Source organism: Camponotus floridanus, unplaced genomic scaffold, assembly GCF_003227725.1.
Source record: "Camponotus floridanus strain SB8 unplaced genomic scaffold, Cflo_v7.5 scaffold36, whole genome shotgun sequence".
Taxonomy (NCBI): Eukaryota; Metazoa; Arthropoda; class Insecta; order Hymenoptera; family Formicidae; genus Camponotus; species Camponotus floridanus.
This window is the reverse complement of record NW_020229503.1, coordinates 651,822-671,168: the sequence shown is the minus strand read 5'-3', so window position 1 is coordinate 671,168 and position 19,347 is coordinate 651,822. Positions and strand designations below refer to the sequence as shown.

Genomic DNA, 19,347 nt, shown 5'->3' with positions numbered 1-19,347 from the left:
AGTTACTTTCAAGGTTAATTTTAAGATTTCATTTATTTTCATTTTAAAAGGGGTGTACTATGGTCTGGGACACCCTTTATATTTACACTTTAAGTGTGGAAAGTGTAGCAATAAGGAGAACTGAAAGAAATAATTCCCCCTCTCTCCCTTCTCCCCACGTACATACGTACCACGTGCTTTACACACGCCGGTTCTGTTATTTACAATCATCAATATAATTATCAATGAATGCTGTATAGTGTGCTAATTATGGACAATTAATTCATTGTCAGGGAAAATTAGCTTAGAAAATTTTATTAAATTATTATCGGCTTCTAAATATCATTCTTATTATACATAACGAAAATATGATTCATGAATGATGTAAACAATAGTAAGCTTTCACGAGATAGGTTTTCATTAATAGATTTGGATGATGTCTAAAAAATTGTATTATAGCAGTGTTTATAAAATTATCATTGAAAATTGTATTATAGCAGTGTTTATAAAATTATCATTGAAAAAGGGATAAATTAGCGAAATGCGACTGTACATTACTGAAAGGAACAATTTCTATATGATTAGATGATAAAGATAATCCTGCTGTTAATGAAGTCTTAATTGTCAAGCAAGAAAAATAATGTCTTTAAAATTATTGATGCGCTCTTTAAGGACAAAAAGGTGCGACAAATTTTGGACATTTTATCATCGTTTATATCAGACTGATAACACTAGTAGCACAATAAACGAAGCAGTACCTGGGTTCTCGATATCTCAAATAAAACAGAGTTTGAGGCAAAAGCAGATTACCACTGTCGAAGGACATGCATGCATAGTTATAGAATGTCCTATATGTGATTTTGAAAAATTAAAAAAGGCCAAGATTTATATTAATAAGACAACAGGTAAAAAATAATAATTTGTAGATAATTTACAATTAAAATAATTCTTTTTCTCTTAAAAAAAAAACTTATTTTATTCAAGGATACTTTATGTGTGATAAATGTAATTCTAAGGGCGAATGGAACATATTGGAGAAGTTTTTGTTATTAAAAAAATCAAGCAAAGCAAATAATGCACAGGAGTTGGAGTCTTTGAGAAATACTATGAGAATTCACACAGATTATGTTTCAAAATGGGATAACATAATGAAATCTAATCAGCAAGTGGCAGATTTATCGCCAGATTTGTACGAGAAAGTTCGATATACATTTTCTCTTCCAGTAAGTTAATTAATAAATATTTCAATGTATATAATTTTAATGTATCTATTTATATGATATAAATATAAAATGTTACAGGAAATCTCACAACAAGACATCTCCCAATTAAATGGAGTATATGCGGCTGCTCCATCATTATTATATTTTCCATTAATTGCCTTTGGAAACATTACTGTTGGTTATAAGACTCTTTCTAGTGAATCAGGATTAGAACAAACCGTACCTATTTGCAATGTTGGTGGATTTATCAGTTACAAGCAGAAAAGCACTAGAGCTGATGGAACTGCAGTGATTGTGCCAACGATACATGATTTGCTGGCATTAGCATCTCAAAAGGCAGCAAATATGATTATCTGCTTGCCATATAATTTACAAAACTTACCGCAGCAGCTGTTGCCGAGTCTGGAGGGTTTTAAGAAATTAATCTTATGGTTTGGAAATGACGAACCTAGCTGGTACACAGCCAGACAGTTTGCCAAGAAATTAAATGAAAAGAGATGCTACTTTGTGAGACCAATTGATACGCAACCTAGACCAAAGCTAGCCAAGGATAAGGGCTATGACCTTAAAAGTATTTTGGCAAATGCCCAACCGATATGGCACAAAAGTATTACTACTTTTGATGATCTCAGACAAGATGTATTATGTGATTTGCAAAATATAGATAAAGTTCAAGGAGTAAAGTGGAAAAAATATCCTGCCCTAAATCGAATTTTAAAGGGACACAGAAGAGGAGAGTTTACAATTCTAACTGGACCCACTGGTATAATATATATATTTATTATAATTTATTATATATATTTATATTATAATTTATATTATATTATAATTATATAATTATAATATAAATTATAATTATATAATTATTATATATATTTATATTATAATTTATTATATATATTTATTATATTTATTATAATTGTAATTAATCGAAATTTATTTTATATCGAGAAACAACAAAATAGCTAAATTTTATTTGCATTACAAGGTATATTTTTACACATGTCAGTATATTTTCAGGTTGTGGAAAAACTACATTTATGAGCGAGTATTCGCTAGATTTAGCAATGCAAGGAGTCAATACATTATGGGGCAGTTTCGAAATCAGAAATGCACGTCTAGCTAAAACAATGTTACAACAAATGGCAGAGGTGTCTTTAGAAGACAACTTGGACAAGTTTAACACGTATGCAGATGCTTTCAACAAGTTACCCATTTATTTTATGACTTTTCATGGTCAACAGAACATCAGAGTTGTTATGGATGTATGGCCACATGTTATAAGTAAAAAACGTAGCATTGTGTACAGGTGGCACTCATTCATTTTTTTTTTCAGGCAGTTGAACATGCAACATATGTGCATGATATAGCTCATGTAATAATTGACAATATGCAATTTATGATGGGTATATCAGACGAATCGAAACACATGGACAGGTAAGAGAAATGTTTTAAAGATTTCTTTATGTATTTGATTTTATTTATACAGCATTATATCATAGATTTTGGAAACAGGACAAAATCATAGCAGAATTTCGAAATTTTGCTACAAAGTATAATTGCCATGTCACTCTGGTTATACATCCAAGAAAAGAACGAGAGGAAGAATTGACGACTTTATCTATTTTTGGCAGTGCTAAAGCAAGTCAAGAAGCTGATAATGTATTGATTATACAAGATAAAAGACTTACTAGTTTACGAGGAAAGAAATATTTGCAGGTATACGTCTGCAAATAGATGATACATCTTTAACGATATAAGTGTAATCAACTATAACATTATTTTATTGTATCGCTAGGTTGCAAAGAATAGATATAGCGGAGATTTGGGAGTAATGGTTCTCGAATTCGATAAAACGAAACTCAGTTACGCACAAAAGAAGAAAACGAAAGCGGAAGAAGCAAAAGAAGGAAAAGAAACTCTTCCTGCAGGAAACTGATTAACAATAATTTACTGCCAAAACTAAGAATATGTCAGAAAAAAATATGCGCCAATCAATTATAAATATACAGGGTGTATCTTAAAAAGCTCCCACTAAGCAAATAGCGTTATTCCTGATTAAAAATCGAGTCGAAAAGTTTCCTCAACCATTTTTTCCCATAATGCTTAATAAAGCAGTAATTAATAAGTAAAGTCGCGCCAATAAAAAGACAAACTTCCTCGTTATCAACATATGAAGATTTGGATAAGCAAAAAAATAAACTGTTTGGTGTTAATTTTTAAACAATTCATCTTTCCAGAAATCTTTTTAATACTTAAATCTGATTAATTATTTAATGAATTTTAGAAAAAAAAATAGTTCAGGACTTTATGACTCGGTTTTTAATCAGGAATAATGCTATTTGCTTACTAGGAGCTTTTTAAGATACACCCTGTAAATAAGTTCCTACGATATTTTCTATAAAACCAAAAAAAAATGATAGTATTTTATACTTTATGTACGAAAGGAATCAGAAGACACATATATTTATATATAAAGTGTATTCAGAAAATAAAAATTAAATTATTCATTGCATGGGATCTGTTTTACCGACTGCGTCCGCCCACGTTTGCAATGATAACAACAGAAAAGGGGATCACGTCGGATCGTCTCTCGACATAATCTGTTTCCGTACTTAAATCTTGACAGATCGCATCGAGAGACGCACGCGAACCAGAACGCGTTAACTTTATACGCGTCAATTTTACACGATGATACTCGGAAAGTACCATCTTATTTATTTCGCGGTCAACCTCGCGTGGTTTTCTACGTGCGACATAATTTCGAAGGAACCCACCGTGTTGATCGCTATTTTAGTCAGGAATAAAGCGCACACGTTGCCCTACTTTCTGAGCCTCTTGGAGCGACAGGATTATCCTAAGAAACGAATATGTCTCTGGTGAGTAACGAGACCTAACCTTACTTTTTTACTCCCATGCGCCGGCAAAATGTCGAAATTGTACGCGGAAAACTTTTCAAGTGAAAAATATTTTAATAAAATAAAAATATTTAAATTCGCCGACGATAAATATTGATAAATATTGAATTAATATTGATAAATATTGATAAATATTGAATTAATATTGATAAATATTGATAAATATTGATAAATATTGAATTAAAGAACTGATCTCGATGCAGATTAATTAAAACCTCAATTTAAGCGCAAATTCGGTGAAAGTATTTGAGAATCTCCCAATTTTAATTGTTATATAATTGTTATATTCGGCGAGTTAAATTTTTTTTTTTTTCATAATAGCTGAAAATACCTCAAATTTAATTCCGGTCGAAGTCATCTGGAAAATCGTCCTGATGACATTTTCCATTATCGGCGCCTCGTCTTTCATTTAATTTGCCAACAAAATTATTTACAAACTTGAAGTTGCCCGCCAATCAGTGTATGTTCGGAATTAAAGCGCGAAGTGTCAAGTGACAGATGAGACGGTCCATTTACGAACCGTCATAATCGCAAGTGCGCATACGTCAGATGTCATGCGACGTCACAGGACGAATGCGCAGCCGCGTCGTTTCGCTCGAATTTTTTCATGCTTCTTTTGATTGTAAAAAGTAATATATTTGTAAGTATATATATAAATATAAGTATATATCTTAAGTCTTTTAAATTCTACTGCTTTGTCAATTTTATTATTAAATAAATAATGTTAAATAAATATTATTAAATAAATATAATTAAATAAATATTATTAAATAAATATTATTAAATAAATATTATTAAATAAATATTATTAAATAAATATTATTAAATAAATATTTACACAATAAAAGGAGATTTATACAATAGGAACGTGACAAATTGAAACAAAAACTTACATACAGTCTGTAAAGTAAGAGTGTGTACGGCATAAATGGCAGTTGGCTTCAAATATCGTTCTAGTTTTTTTGTGAGTCGATAGATGGAATCTTTGTCGTGAATGCTTTGTCACAAAAGATTCAGTTGGTGTCGAATTTTTATCTGAGAAACACGTTAACCGCCATGAGTGCCGCATACGCATCGTGCTACGAGGCTGTGTTCCTTTGTTCCCACCCGAAAGGACCAAAAATGTCATATGTAGCGGCTGCTAAATACATGGGAAAGTCAAAATCGTTCGTCGCTAAGTGGGTTCAGCAATATAAGAAGATCAAAAATTTCGATGACTTGCCAGAACGTGGCTCGATAGGCAAAGTGACGCCGAACATGGAAAAAGAAATTGCGAATTTGTTTAAGCCCGACCTTAACATTGCGACAAGGAGCAGCAAAATTAAAACAGAAGGGTGTAGAAATATTACATACAACTATTCGAACCCATCTCCTTGCGCATAACATCAAATATTGAAGCACAATGAAGAAACCACGTGTTAAGCGAAAAATATGTGATGAAAAGACTCGCTTGGACAAAGGAGAATTTGGACCGAGATTGGAGCAACGTGATCTTTACGGACGAAGCTTCTGTTTGGGAATATATTACCATCCGACGTTCTTGGTCAACCTTGACCAATAGATTAATACAACGGACCGTTAAACACCCTGTAAAAGTTTATCTTTGGGGCTGCTTTTCAAAACAGGGTTTTGGAGCATTACAACTGTTTACATACAATTTAAATGCTCCGAAAATGCTTAAAATTTATGAAAAGTGTTTGTTGCCGACTGCTGAACGATGTTTCATAAAAAAAAAACGAGGACTGGATCTTACAGGAAGACAACGAAACACCGGAGCAAGCTTTGCACCGAGTGGAAAGAGCAGTCTGGCATCGTCACACTTGATTGGCCATCGCAATCGCCAGATGCAAATCCCATTGAAAATGTGTGGGCATATCTCAAGCACAAGCTTCGAGGAAAAAGAGTATGCACTTTGAAGCAACTGACACGACAAATTCGTCTCATTTGGAGGTCTTTACCGAACGAATACGCAGTCAACTTAGTGGAAAGTATGCCTCGGAGATGTCAGGCAATTATCAATGCCGGTGGTGACTGGACTCATTATTAATGGTATAGCATTTTTCTTCTCATGTAGTACAACAAATCCATGTACTTATAAATCATTAAAAATAAATTTTTCTACACATTAACCTGTACACGCTCTTACTTTACAGACTGTACACACATATATGTACACATTTGAATTTGCACTTCGTGTTATATTATTGACTAATTTTTTCTGATATAATGTGATTTATTTATATTACATCAGAAAAATTCATATAATGACTTATTTATACCAAGTTCCATATAATGATATATTTATATCAGGTTTAATATAACGTATACAGAAGAATAATCACGATAAGATGACACGATTTTTTACACTGATTATTTTAGGATACGCAGCGATCATAATGTCGACAGATCTATAGAGATATTAAATAAGTGGATCGGCTTAGAGGGCAAAAAATATCATTGCTTGAATATTCAATTAAATGCAACGTCGACGAGATTCGAGGACGAGAGGACATTTGCCGATTGGTCACCCCGTAGATTTGCTCATGTAATAGATTTGCGTGAACAAGCCCTCAATTACGCGAGGGAGATATGGGCGGATTTCATTTTCGTGAGTGAATTTCTTAATCTTAACGATTCCTCTCTAATGAGAAAAATTTATCTTAAGAATAAATTATTTTTCGCGCTGATATATTTTTTCAACGACATAGATATTGATATAAAGTTAACTATGAGCTAGAAATTTTCTTATAAATAAACTATAGATATTATTTTAACAATTCGACATATTTATCGCATGAAATATTTGTTTTGTTAACTCGCATTATTCATGTAACTGTATATATGCGCGATTTTTCATAATAATTACGCTTACAGTTTTTCACATTTTACACTTACATATTTTACGAATTTTTTTTATTTTTTTTTAATTTGACCTTGATTATTTATTTAGAAATTTATAAATTTATAGATATTATTTTAACAATTCGACATATTTATCGCATGAAATATTTGTTTTGTTAACTCGCAGTTATTTATGTAACTGTATATATGCGCGATTTTTCATAATAATTACGCTTACAGTTTTTCACATTTTACACTTACATATTTTACGAATTTTTTTTGTTATTTTTTTTATTTTGATCTTGATTATTTATTTAGAAATTTATAAATTTATAGATATTATTTTAACAATTCGACACATTTATCGCATGAAATATTTGTTTTATTAATTCGCAGTTATTCATGTAACTGTATATATGTGCGATTTTTCATAATAATTACGCTTACAGTTTTTCACATTTTACACTTACATATTTTACGAATTTTTTTTGTTATTTTTTTTTAATTTGACCTTGGTTATTTATTTAGAAATTTATAAATTTATAGATATTATTTTAACAATTCGACACATTTATCGCATGAAATATTTGTTTTATTAACTCGCAGTTATTCATGTAACTGTATATATGCGCGATTTTTCATAATAATTACGCTTACAGTTTTTCACATTTTACACTTACATATTTTACGAATTTTTTTTTTGTTATTTTTTCTTAATTTGACCTTGATTATTTATTTAGAAATTTATAAATTTATAGATATTATTTTAACAATTCGACACATTTATCGCATGAAATATTTGTTTTATTAACTCGCAGTTATTCATGTAACTGTATATATGCACGATTTTTCATAATAATTACGCTTACAGTTTTTCACATTTTACACTTACATATTTTACGAATTTTTTTTGCTATTTTTTCTTAATTTGACCTTGATTATTTATTTAGAAATTTATAAATTTATAGATATTATTTTAACAATTCGACACATTTATCGCATGAAATATTTGTTTTATTAATTCGCAGTTATTCATGTAACTGTATATATGCGCGATTTTTCATAATAATTACGCTTACAGTTTTTCACATTTTACACTTACATATTTTACGAATTTTTTTTGTTACTTTTTTTTAAATTTGACCTTGATTATTTACTTAGAAATTTATAAATTTATAGATATTATTTTAACAGTTTGACATATTTATCGTATGAAATATTTGTTTTATTAACTCGTAGTTATTCATGTAATTGTATATATGCGCGATTTTTCATAATAATTACGCTTACAGTTTTTCACATTTTACACTTACATATTTTACGAATTTTTTTTGTTTTTTTTTTATTTGACTTTTTTATTTACTTAGAAATTTATAAATTTACGCTTTATCGTGCGTTATATGTTTACAAATGCATCATATCTTTATTCGATCTGTTTGTAATCGATTAAAAATTTATCGAAAAAAAATATAATTTTTTACAGATGCTGGATGCTGACGTTTTTTTGACAAATTCGAGCACTATGCGCGACTTAGTACTTAAAGGACAGACTGTCGTGGCACCTTTATTGAGATCGGACGGCATGTACAGTAACTTTTGGGCTGGAATAACAGCGGAGTATTATTATGTACGAACGGATCTGTACGAACCGATTTTATTTCGTGAAAAAACCGGATGTCACAACGTGCCTATGGTCCATAGTGCGGTGCTCATAGATCTAAGAAGATACGATTCCGATCGTTTGACTTACAAAGCTGAAAAATTGATTGCCTATAATGGACCCGAGGATGATATCATAACTTTTGCCGTTGGAGCAAATAAATCGAGTAAATATTTGAAATTTCACTTATCACACTTATTATATTAAACTCTATCATATATTTAAAATTATCGCTATAATTAATAGTAAAGTTATTACACTTATCAATTATATATTTTAAAATTTAAAACTATTGACCTTTATTCACTTTAGTTGAATGAAAAATTTAATTTATCTCGATATCATAAATTTTGAAAAAGATTTGTACTTATATGTGTTACATTTAGCATATCATACTTATATTGTAGATATACCATTGTTCGTGTGTAACGACGAAGTTTACGGTTTCGTCATGGTGCCCCTAGAAAATGAAGAAACTATCACGGAAGATATGCAACGGTTGACCAACACAAAAGTGGAAATATTAGGTAAACTTGCCTCTATTATAAAACACACGCAAAGCAGAATTTAATTAATTTTGAAACACGTTTAGAATAATTAAATAATTATTAAATAAATCTATTAAATAATTATATAAATAATAATAAAGATTACGAAATAGTATTCTAAATTGCGATTTAATGTGTTTTATGCAATAAATCATTTTTTCATTAAAAATACTTTTTTGGTATGCATGTAATATTGTCGTATTGAATACATTAATTCGTGATGGTTAGATTTGCATGTCTTTTGTGCAGCATTTAACGATTATTTGCCGTTATCGGACGATCTGAGAGAATTCGTAATATATCCGAAGAAAGACACCTTGGGTTTGAATCACATTTACATGATTAATCTTGTAAGAAGACCGGAGAGACGTAGAAGGATGCACAGACTTTTCGATGAACTTGGCATTAGGGCAGAAATTATTGATGCCGTGGATGGTAGGTAAGTCGCATGATAATAAATAAATATTTTTTATAAACGTAGAAATCCAAGAATATAATCAGTCTTGATAGATACGATGTTTCGTTTTGATCTATTTTGAGCAATTTGTACTTTTAAAATACGATAATTCTATACGTCCCATTTTTAAATATATATTTATAAAATATAAAAAGAAGATTATATGTATATATATATATATATATATATATATATATATATATATATATATATAGGGTGGCCCCGAACGTTCCAGCCAGACTTTGAGATCTTATAGGAAATTTAATTCTGAACAAAAAATTTCCTATAAATATGGGTCGAAAAATGCTTTCTTAAGAAGTTATCGCTCAAAAACTTCTGATGAAGGAAGAGCAAAAGGTGAAAAGAAAATGAAACTAAATAAATTTCTTGAAAGAAACGATAAAAATAAAAAATAAAAATCTTTTTCTTTTATGAAAATAAAATAATTTTTTTTTAACAAACTTTTATTTTATTTTCATAAAAGAAAAAGATTTTTATTTTTTATTTTTATCAAGTTTTTTTCAAGAAATTTATTTAGTTTCATTTTCTTTCTATTTCATTTTCTTTTCACCTTTTGCTCTTCCTTCATCAAAGGTTTTTGAGCGATAACTTCTTAAGGAAGCATTTTTCGATTCATGTTTATAAGAAATTTTTTGTTCAGAATTAAATTTCCTATAAGATCTCAAAGTCTGGCTGGAACGTTCGGGGCCACCTTGTATATACAGGGTGGACCATTTTAATCTATAATGGAAAATAATAATATCTCGGAATGTTGGTGAGATACAACAAAATGTTTCAGACAAAAGTTGTATGGCTTGAAGGGGGCCATCAGATAATGGCAATGATTTGACCTTGGAGAGTCATTTGAAGATGACGTAAAGGTAACCTTCAATTTCTTAAATGGAACTCCCTATTTTTTATTACATATTCGTGTAGCTTATCTCAAGAGCTTTCCAAAACACTAATAAAGTATTTCTTCATTGAGTACTTTTCGAGTTATGAGGCTTGAAATCATTTCTTAATTTTGTATAAACCGTAAAATATCTAGTAAAATATTCATTTTTCGATTATCTTGCTTTAATACTTTTATGTACAAAATAATGAGAGAAATCAATTGGTGTAAAAAAAACACATAGTTGTTTCAAAGAAAAAATATGTAATTGTTAATTGCAAATTACATATTTTTTCTTTGAAACAACTATGTGTTTTTTTTACACCAATTGATTTCTCTCATTATTTTGTACATAAAAGTATTAAAGCAAGATAATCGAAAAATGAATATTTTACTAGATATTTTACGGTTTATACAAAATTAAGAAATGATTTCAAGCCTCATAACTCGAAAAGTACTCAATGAAGAAATACTTTATTAGTGTTTTGGAAAGCTCTTGAGATAAGCTACACGAATATGTAATAAAAAATAGGGAGTTCCATTTAAGAAATTGAAGGTTACCTTTACGTCATCTTTAAATGACTCTCCAAGGTCAAATCATTGCCATTATCTGATGGCCCCCTTCAAGCCATACAACTTTTGTCTGAAACATTTTGTTGTATCTCACCAACATTCCAAGATATTTTCCATTATAGATTAAAATGGTCCACCCTGTATATCCCAGCAAACACCAAATAACAGTTATGTAACTGTTAGTAATAATTTTTCACTCAACAATATAATTGTTACATGTTATGTAATAGTTATATTGTTGAGTGAGCAATTATAACTAATAATTATATAAATGTTACTTAGTGCTTGCTGGGATACATACATACATAAAACAAGATATTTTGGATGAATAACTTTGTATTCTTCCTTTTCTATATTTGTTTGCATAGAAATCCTATTTCTGCTAATAAGTTTCAAAGACATATGCAATATAGGTCATGCCAATGTTGCAATTCAAAAGAATATTGTGAGATAAAATTACATGTCAGTTACATGTCGCGTTATAAAATGCAATCTCGGTTGAGTATTTTAAAATCGCAGTGGAACATACAGAAGTCTATTGGACTTCGAATGTACAACAAATGAATGTGATAGCAGAGTTACAAACATTGAGATACTCCAAATACACTCATAGAGTGTGACTTTAACGAAATAATTTTCATCATTAATCATTTATAATTTTTACGAGAATTTATAGAAATATGAAAAATTGCTATAGTAACATACTGGACTTGGAATAATCGTTACAACTGCATCAAAATAAAACAGAGACAAAGAGAAGAAAGAGAGAAAAATAAAAAAAATAAGATTTTTAATATACTACTAAAAGATGTCTGTAACTATTATTTCATTCATTTAGTTGTACGTCATATTTATATGACTGATAAAATGTGCAAAAAAATATTTTTTTGTTACGTATCTTTCTTTTTCTCCCACACTGAGAAAAAAATTGTTAACTTAACTAAACCATTTAACTTAATTTTAATTATTTTATTAAATTATTATTTTTTAATTTAAATATTTAACTATTTAAATTAAATAATACATATTAAATTTAACATGGCATCTATTAACTTAAATATTTAAATATTTCGATTAAAAAAATAATAACTTTGTTAGTTAAACGATTTGGACAAGTTAGCAACTTTTTTTCTCAGTGCATATCATCTGACTTACACGAGTGTATTGCCGTATTCCTGCGCATTGTTACCCGTACATATGTACGTGCTTCCGTTTCGCGCTTTTCGGACGCTTAAATTATGAAATAATTGACAACCGGTCGTACCGGTCCTTGATTGCGACTGCTTACTCTCCTCGCTGCTGTACATTCTGCTGATTCCTCGGTTGGTGGTAAAATGATTGAGCGTTATCCATTCGCAGAAAGCATTGTGCATTCGCCTCGTGGCGACCTGAAAAAATACTTTTTCCTAAATTTCATATTCATAGTTTAAAAAATCCGATATCCAAGCTCTTTAATTTGCGACAAAATCTTGATCGATTGGATTCAATATTTCTGTATCAAACTTCTTAAAGATTAAAATCTTGAGTACTATACAATTTTTTTTATTCAATTATAATATTGATATATTAGTGAAGTATATATTTTTTATATAAAATTATTATGTAATATACAGGATGGACCATTTTAATGCGTCCACGGGAATATCTCCTCAGGTAGAGGCGATAGCGGAAAATGCCTCCGACAAAAGTTGTAGGCTTGAAGGGAGCCATAATATGGTGTCATTGGTTTGACCTTGAATAGTTACTTGAAGGTCACGGGAAGATCGCCTTCAATTTTTTAAATGGAACCATCTATTTTTTATTGCATATTCGTGTAACTTATCTCGAGAGCTTTCCAAAACACTATAATAAAGTATTTCTTCATTGAGTGCTTTCCGAGTTATGAGGCTTGAAATCATTACTTAATTTTACATAAACCGTAAAATATCTTGTAAAATATTCATTTTTCGATTATCTTACCTTAATACTTTTATGTACAAAATAATGAGAGGAATCAATTGGTATAAAGAAAACACATAGTTATTTCGAAGAAAAAATATGTAATTTGCAATTAATAATTAAATATTTTTTCTTAAAAGTAACTGTGCTTCCTTTACACCAATTGATTCCTTTCATCATTTTGTACATAAAAGTATTAAGGTAAGATAATAAAAAAATGAATATTTTACAAGATATTTTATGTGAAATTAAGAAATAATTTCAAGCCTCATAATTCGGAAAGTACTTAATGAAAATTAACTTAATTATAGTGTTTTGGAAAGCTCTCGAGATGAGCTACAAGAATATGTAATAAAAAATAGGCAGTTCCATTTAAAAAATTGAAGGTGACCTTCCCGTGACTTCAAGTAACTAGTCAAAATCAATTTAATGACACTATCTTATGTTCTCCTTCAAGCCATACAACTTTTTGTCTGAGGCATTTTCCGCTATCGCCCCTACCTGAGGAGATATTCCCGTGGACGGATTAAAATGGCCCACCCTGTATATAAAATTATATAAAATTATCATGTAATATATAATATAAATATTTTTATATCGTATAAAGTAAATAATTTTTACCTTAATCTCGTGCATTCTGGCTGCATAAATAATGGGATTGATCAAAGTCTTCAGGATAATAAGACCGTTAATTACGGCATAAATGAGGAATTCGATCTGTTTCGATACATTTAATTGGAACATACAGTCGATACAGACCAACATGAAGATTATTACTGCAGGCATCCAGCCGATTAGGAAGCTTCCTTAAAAAGCGTATATGGTGTCATTAAAGCTCAGATTTTATTTAATATAAATATACAAGGTGTCTCATTTTAAAAAACGCACCTCGATAATTCTTCAACGAAACATTTTTCTCAAAAATGTTTCAGACAAAAGTTGTTTGGTTTCAAAGAGGACACAAGATGGTGTCATTAATTTGACCTTGAATAGTTACTTGAAGATCATGTGAAGATCATCTTCAATTTTTTAAATGGAATTGCCTACTTTTTACTAAATATGCTTGTAGCTCATGTCGAGAGCTTTCCAAAACACTATAATTAAGTTAGTTTTTATTAAGTACTTTCTGAGTTATGAGGCTTAAAATAATTCCTCAATTTTACTTAGACCATAAAATATCTAGTAAAATATTCATTTTTCGATTATCTTACTTTAATATTTTTATGCACAAAATAATGAGAGGAATTAATTGTAAAGAAAAAACATAGTTGTTTCCAAGAAAAAATATGTAATTGTTAATTGTAATTTACATATTTTTTCTACGGAACAATTATATGTTTTCTTTACATCAATTGATTCCTCTCATTATTTTGTACATAAAAATATTAAAGTAAGATAATCGAAAAATGAATATTTTACTAGATATTTTACGGTTTATGTAAAATTGAAAGATTATTTCTAGTCTCATAACTCAGAAAGTACTTAATGAAAACTAACTTCATTATAGTGTTTTAGAAAACTCTCGAGATAAGCTACAAGAATATGCAATACAAAGTAGGCGGTTCCATTTAAAAAATTGAAGGTGACCTTCAAGTAACTATTCAAGCTCAAATTAATGACACCATCTTATTTATGTCTCCCTTGAAACCATACAATTTTTGTCTGAAACATTTTTGCTGAAAATGCTTCGTTGAAGAATCATCGAGGTGCGTTTTTTTAAAATGGAACACTCTGTATAATTTGAATTAAATAAATTTCACATGTGTGTGATATATTTTGTATTTTTGCACTTGTGTCATTATAAAATAAATTTCAGATGCGTATGATATATTTTGTATTTTTGCATTTGTGTCATTATAAAATTCGATACAACTGCAGCTCCTACATAATAATTTTTCTTATTAAATGCATTATACAGTTCTCTCTTTCCTACCAAGTATGTATAAAGTTGTATGAATAGCTTTGACGTTCCGTGTCATGTGATTAGAACTGTTGCGCATTGCTTCCGCTGTTCTTCTACGAATCGAAAAACCAGCTGTACGAAAGCGCATTCTCGTGGCTTGATGTTTTTTTACTATGCAGAATATGTGTATATAAATGCAAACCATCAGACCAAAGGGCACGAAAAAAAGACAACTGAACAACATTCGAAATTTTTTGTGAGCCAAGAATCTGAAAAGTTTATTATATTTATACAGGGTGTCCCAAAAGTCCCAGATCGGTAGAATATTTCATAAACTGCACTTTAGAAAGAAATGTTTCAGACAAAAGTTGTATGGCTTGGGGGCCATCAGATAGTAGCAATGATTTGACCTTGGAGAGTCATTTGAAGGTGACGTAAAGGTCACTTTCAATTTCTTAAATGGAACCCCCTATTTTTTATTACATATTCGTGTAGCTTATCTCGAGAGCTTTCCAAAATACTATAATGAAGTATTTCTTCATTGAGTATTTTTTGAGTTATGAGGCTGAAATAATTTCTTAATTTTGCATAAACCATAAAATATCTAGTAAAATATTCATTTTTCGATTATCTTATCTTAATACTATTATGTACAAAATAATGAGAGGAATCAATTGGTGTAAAGAAAACACATAGTTGTTTTTAAAAAAAAATGTAATTGTTAATTGCAAATTACATATTTTTTTCTTAAAAGCAACTATTTTTTTTCTTTACACCAATTGATTCCTCTTATTATTTTGTACATAAAAGTATTAAGGTAAGATAATCGAAAAATGAATATTTTACAAAATATTTTACGGTTTATGTAAAATTAAGAAATGATTTCAAGTCTCATAATTCGGAAAGTACTTAATGAAAACTAACTTAATTATAGTGTTTTGGAAAGCTCTCGACGTGAGCTACCAGAATATTTAATAAAAAATAGGGAGTTCCATTTAAGAAATTGACGGTGATCTTCACGTGACTTTTAAATGACTCTCCCATGTCAAATCATGCCACTATCTGATGGCCCCCTTCAAGCCATACAACTTTTGTCTGAAACATTTCTTTCTAAAGTGCATAATTTATGAAATATTCGACCGGTCCGGGACTTTTGGGACATCCTGTATATGTATATATTATTCTATGGCATATAATATATTCAAAAAAAAAACACAGACTTATATACATAAATTTTTAAAAAATGCGAACTTAGAAGCGAATTCTATGAATGGAAATATTAAAAGAGTCTTTAACAACGTTAAAAGAGTCTTTAAGGTAGGAAAGGCCTTTTATAGTTTTAATATACTTACGTGCTTTCTTTGCATTCTTTAGATTGAAAACCGTCGCCTTCAACTACATTAAAGTACACGGCGAAAAAAGAAATTGGTAGCACCCACAATAGAATCAACAAAGTTGTAGTATTTCTTGAAAGAAAGAGAAAAATTCTTGTAAGAAGTTGTGTATCGTTCAAATAGATTTTCGACAAACTAAATAATATTACTTGTATGTCAAAATCGAAAGATAGTGGAGTGGTCTAAGAATACCCAGGTAATGATTGACAGCTAAAGCCATTAGGTGGAATACGGTAATTATCACTCCTCCCAATCTCACAACTTCGAGTACCAATAAAAAACAATCCACACCTAAAAATAATGTGATTCTTTCATTTGTGTTTATTTCATTAGTATTTATTAAAACATTTATTTTTATATATATATATATATATATATATATATATATATATACGTATATTTGCTGAATCTTACATTTATGCAGCCTGTTTTACAATGTATTGATTCGAAAATAGAAAGAATTATGAATATATTGTTGAAAAAGTTATTATAATTACAATTAAAAATAATTTTATACATATATCAATTTTTTCTTAACCTTTCTTAAAACCTGCTAATAAAAATGTAGTTTGTTTAAAAATCTAGTTATTGAATTTCTAAATTGAATCATGTTTGAAACTTGTGAAGTTACGTACGAAATGTACGTATCTATTTCTAATTAATTAATATTTAATTATAAAAATCAATAGGATCCTACCTATCAATTTAATTTCAAGTCCATTGGGTATCAAACTATTCATAAGGAGTCCTGCGCCTAATACACTGCTGGTAAAAGCATCTGCACCTAGAAGTGCAATATGATTTTTAGATGTATTTTTTATATGCTTTCTTATTTATAGAAATTTTTATTTATATATACTAACTTTTAAAGTACAATAAAATATTGTTTCCGATACGTCCTTCAAGAAATCTTTATTTCATCAAATATTAAACAATAATAGGGTATTATTAAATTTATAAAACACGTCTTAAAGATATTGAAAACAATAATACACGAAAATAATTTATTGTTAGCAATACACATAATTATGCGTAGAAAAAATGTTTCAAATTTATTAAAAATTCATACTTAGACACTAGAAATACAGGAAATATTATTCTTTACTTTAGTTGAAATATTTCAAATGTTTTCTTAATTTTCTTTGGTTATTTATAACTTCGATTTTAACTTTGAAAAGCTAATTCATGTTAAATTTTAATTACCAACATAGTTAATATTGAAGCTCAAGAGAATCATAGTAAAAAGTTGAGACTTTATCGGATTTTTATTAAACGAATTGAAGAAGAGTCAAAAGCTTGATTGATTTTAATCATTAACAGAAGAAATATTATATATTTAAAGATAAAGAGAGAGAGAGAGAGAGAGAGAGAGACTTTCTTTTTTTTTCTTTTAAAAAATAAAATAACATAAAATTTATATAAAACAAAAAAATGAAAGAAAAAATGCTTCTTGTCTACAAAAGATATCACAATTCAATTTTTACCGCTTTTAATATACGATATTTAATTGCAATTTTATTATTTTATTATTTTAATTTAAGTTAAACATATTATGTGAAGAAAAAAAATATTATTGTTAAATATAAAGAATATTATATTACCTGCTAAACTTAAACTGATGTACAACGTCGGACTGATCGGGCGTTTTATCCAAAATGCGCTTATAAGAACCTTGATATTTACGGCTACCGAGATGACACAGAAGAAAATTAGCAGCGGTACTCCATACATATATAATACATTGTCAGTTCTGTCGATTTGATTCGACATATTTGCGACTTGCGCCGTCGACTCATTAAATATCATGTTCGTAAAGTTTGTCGGCATGATAGATTCTATCTTCTCAGACATCGACTGCTCAGTTATAGCGGTGTCAGAAATCGAAATATTTGATGGACTATCTATTGTAGCCTGTCGTTTCCATAAAATTTTCTTGGATTGTATAATATCATCATTATCATATTTATTTCTATATTCATTTCTATTAATGTTATCTTCCAAATCATGAAGACTATTCATTGCATCTAAAAATTCAATAGTAGCTGATTACACTTTAGACCTATTCAAAGCTCTGTTCGAAAAAATATCGTGTTATTAATAAAAAATAAATATATAAAAATAAATAATTGCATTATTAATAAAAAATAAATAGAAATTTTCATTAAGAAGATTAGGATGTAGTGTCTATCATAAAATTATTGTTAAAGATTAATAATAAAAAGTATTTTTCTTTAAATGTTATAATTAATGAAAATATTTATTTATTTTAATTATTAGGGACAATTATTTAAATTAATTTTCTATTCTAGAAATAGTCATGAAACTGAAGTTATATTTTTCTTACGATATTAAATTTTTATTCAATTAATATTATAATTTTATTAAATTAATAAAGTTTGAGGAAACAAATATAAGATTAATTCAGATAATATTAAAATGGATTATATACATAAACGCATTTAACTTTAAAATATCAATTATAATAAATTTATAATTGACAAAAATATTAAATTGGTATGCATATGTTTTAAAAATAATATTTAAATTATTTAAAAAAGACTTTTCAGAAATCTTTATTTATAATTTTATTTTTGTTAATATAATACATTTTCGAAATATATTGTGCATACATTTTATGTATTCTTATTCTGAGTTAAATATAAATAACATATTTATATTTATCAAAAAATAATGTAAATGAGATTCTTAGAAGACATATTATTTAATTACCCTTCTTGCTTTCCTGTTCTTTCTTTCAATCACTTTAACTTTCTTCTGTTCATTAGTGACCCAAACATTCAACTGAAAGGTAGGAAAACCTTTTCTTGGAAGGTAGGAAATACGATAATAGATTTTTGTTTTTTTAGATTTTTTATTTTACGACGCTCCCCACCGCGAATGAAAAATCAATCACATTATGTTCAATGATGGAAAATCAATCATGTTATATTAAGTGATCCGTATAACTACGAAGAATTTCGTGCATTGTTTCTTTATTCTCGATTTACCCTCAGCATTCAT

General features: G+C 28.8%; 3 protein-coding genes across 4 annotated transcripts in view; 2 read left to right on the top strand and 1 right to left on the bottom strand.

Moving 5' to 3' along the window:
- The first annotated feature begins 182 nt into the window (after positions 1-182).
- Positions 183-3,407, top strand: LOC105258070 (twinkle protein, mitochondrial). Of its 2 annotated transcripts, XM_011269128.3 has the most exons (7): positions 183-884; positions 964-1,202; positions 1,281-1,965; positions 2,223-2,467; positions 2,539-2,639; positions 2,705-2,921; positions 3,001-3,407. In XM_011269128.3, exons 1-7 carry the CDS (start codon positions 620-622, stop codon positions 3,139-3,141), a joined length of 1,893 nt encoding a protein of 630 aa, XP_011267430.1. In that variant the 5' UTR covers positions 183-619; the 3' UTR covers positions 3,142-3,407. The 2 variants fall into 2 exon arrangements, with proteins under 2 accessions (XP_011267430.1, XP_025266748.1); XM_025410963.1 differs by lacking the exon at positions 3,001-3,407 and having other exon boundaries at positions 2,718-2,802.
- Positions 3,408-3,738: 331 nt separating this feature from the next.
- LOC105258051 (glycosyltransferase 25 family member) overlaps positions 3,739-19,347 on the top strand; it is a 35,602-nt gene continuing 19,993 nt past the window's right edge. Inside the window, exons 1-5 of the mRNA XM_011269105.3 lie at positions 3,739-4,081; positions 6,500-6,728; positions 8,445-8,787; positions 9,029-9,148; positions 9,419-9,608. Of these exons, the coding sequence (XP_011267407.1) occupies positions 3,894-4,081; positions 6,500-6,728; positions 8,445-8,787; positions 9,029-9,148; positions 9,419-9,608 (1,070 nt within the window). The 5' untranslated portion in view covers positions 3,739-3,893. The remainder of the gene's footprint in view (positions 4,082-6,499; positions 6,729-8,444; positions 8,788-9,028; positions 9,149-9,418; positions 9,609-19,347) is intronic.
- On the bottom strand, positions 12,214-18,244 carry LOC109610487 (trace amine-associated receptor 2-like). Its single transcript, XM_025410932.1, has 7 exons — positions 17,928-18,244; positions 17,024-17,110; positions 16,476-16,617; positions 16,285-16,398; positions 14,963-15,201; positions 13,651-13,835; positions 12,214-12,479 (listed from the first exon to the last, which is right to left on the bottom strand). Exons 1-7 carry the CDS (start codon positions 18,175-18,177, stop codon positions 12,243-12,245), a joined length of 1,254 nt encoding a protein of 417 aa, XP_025266717.1. The 5' UTR covers positions 18,178-18,244; the 3' UTR covers positions 12,214-12,242.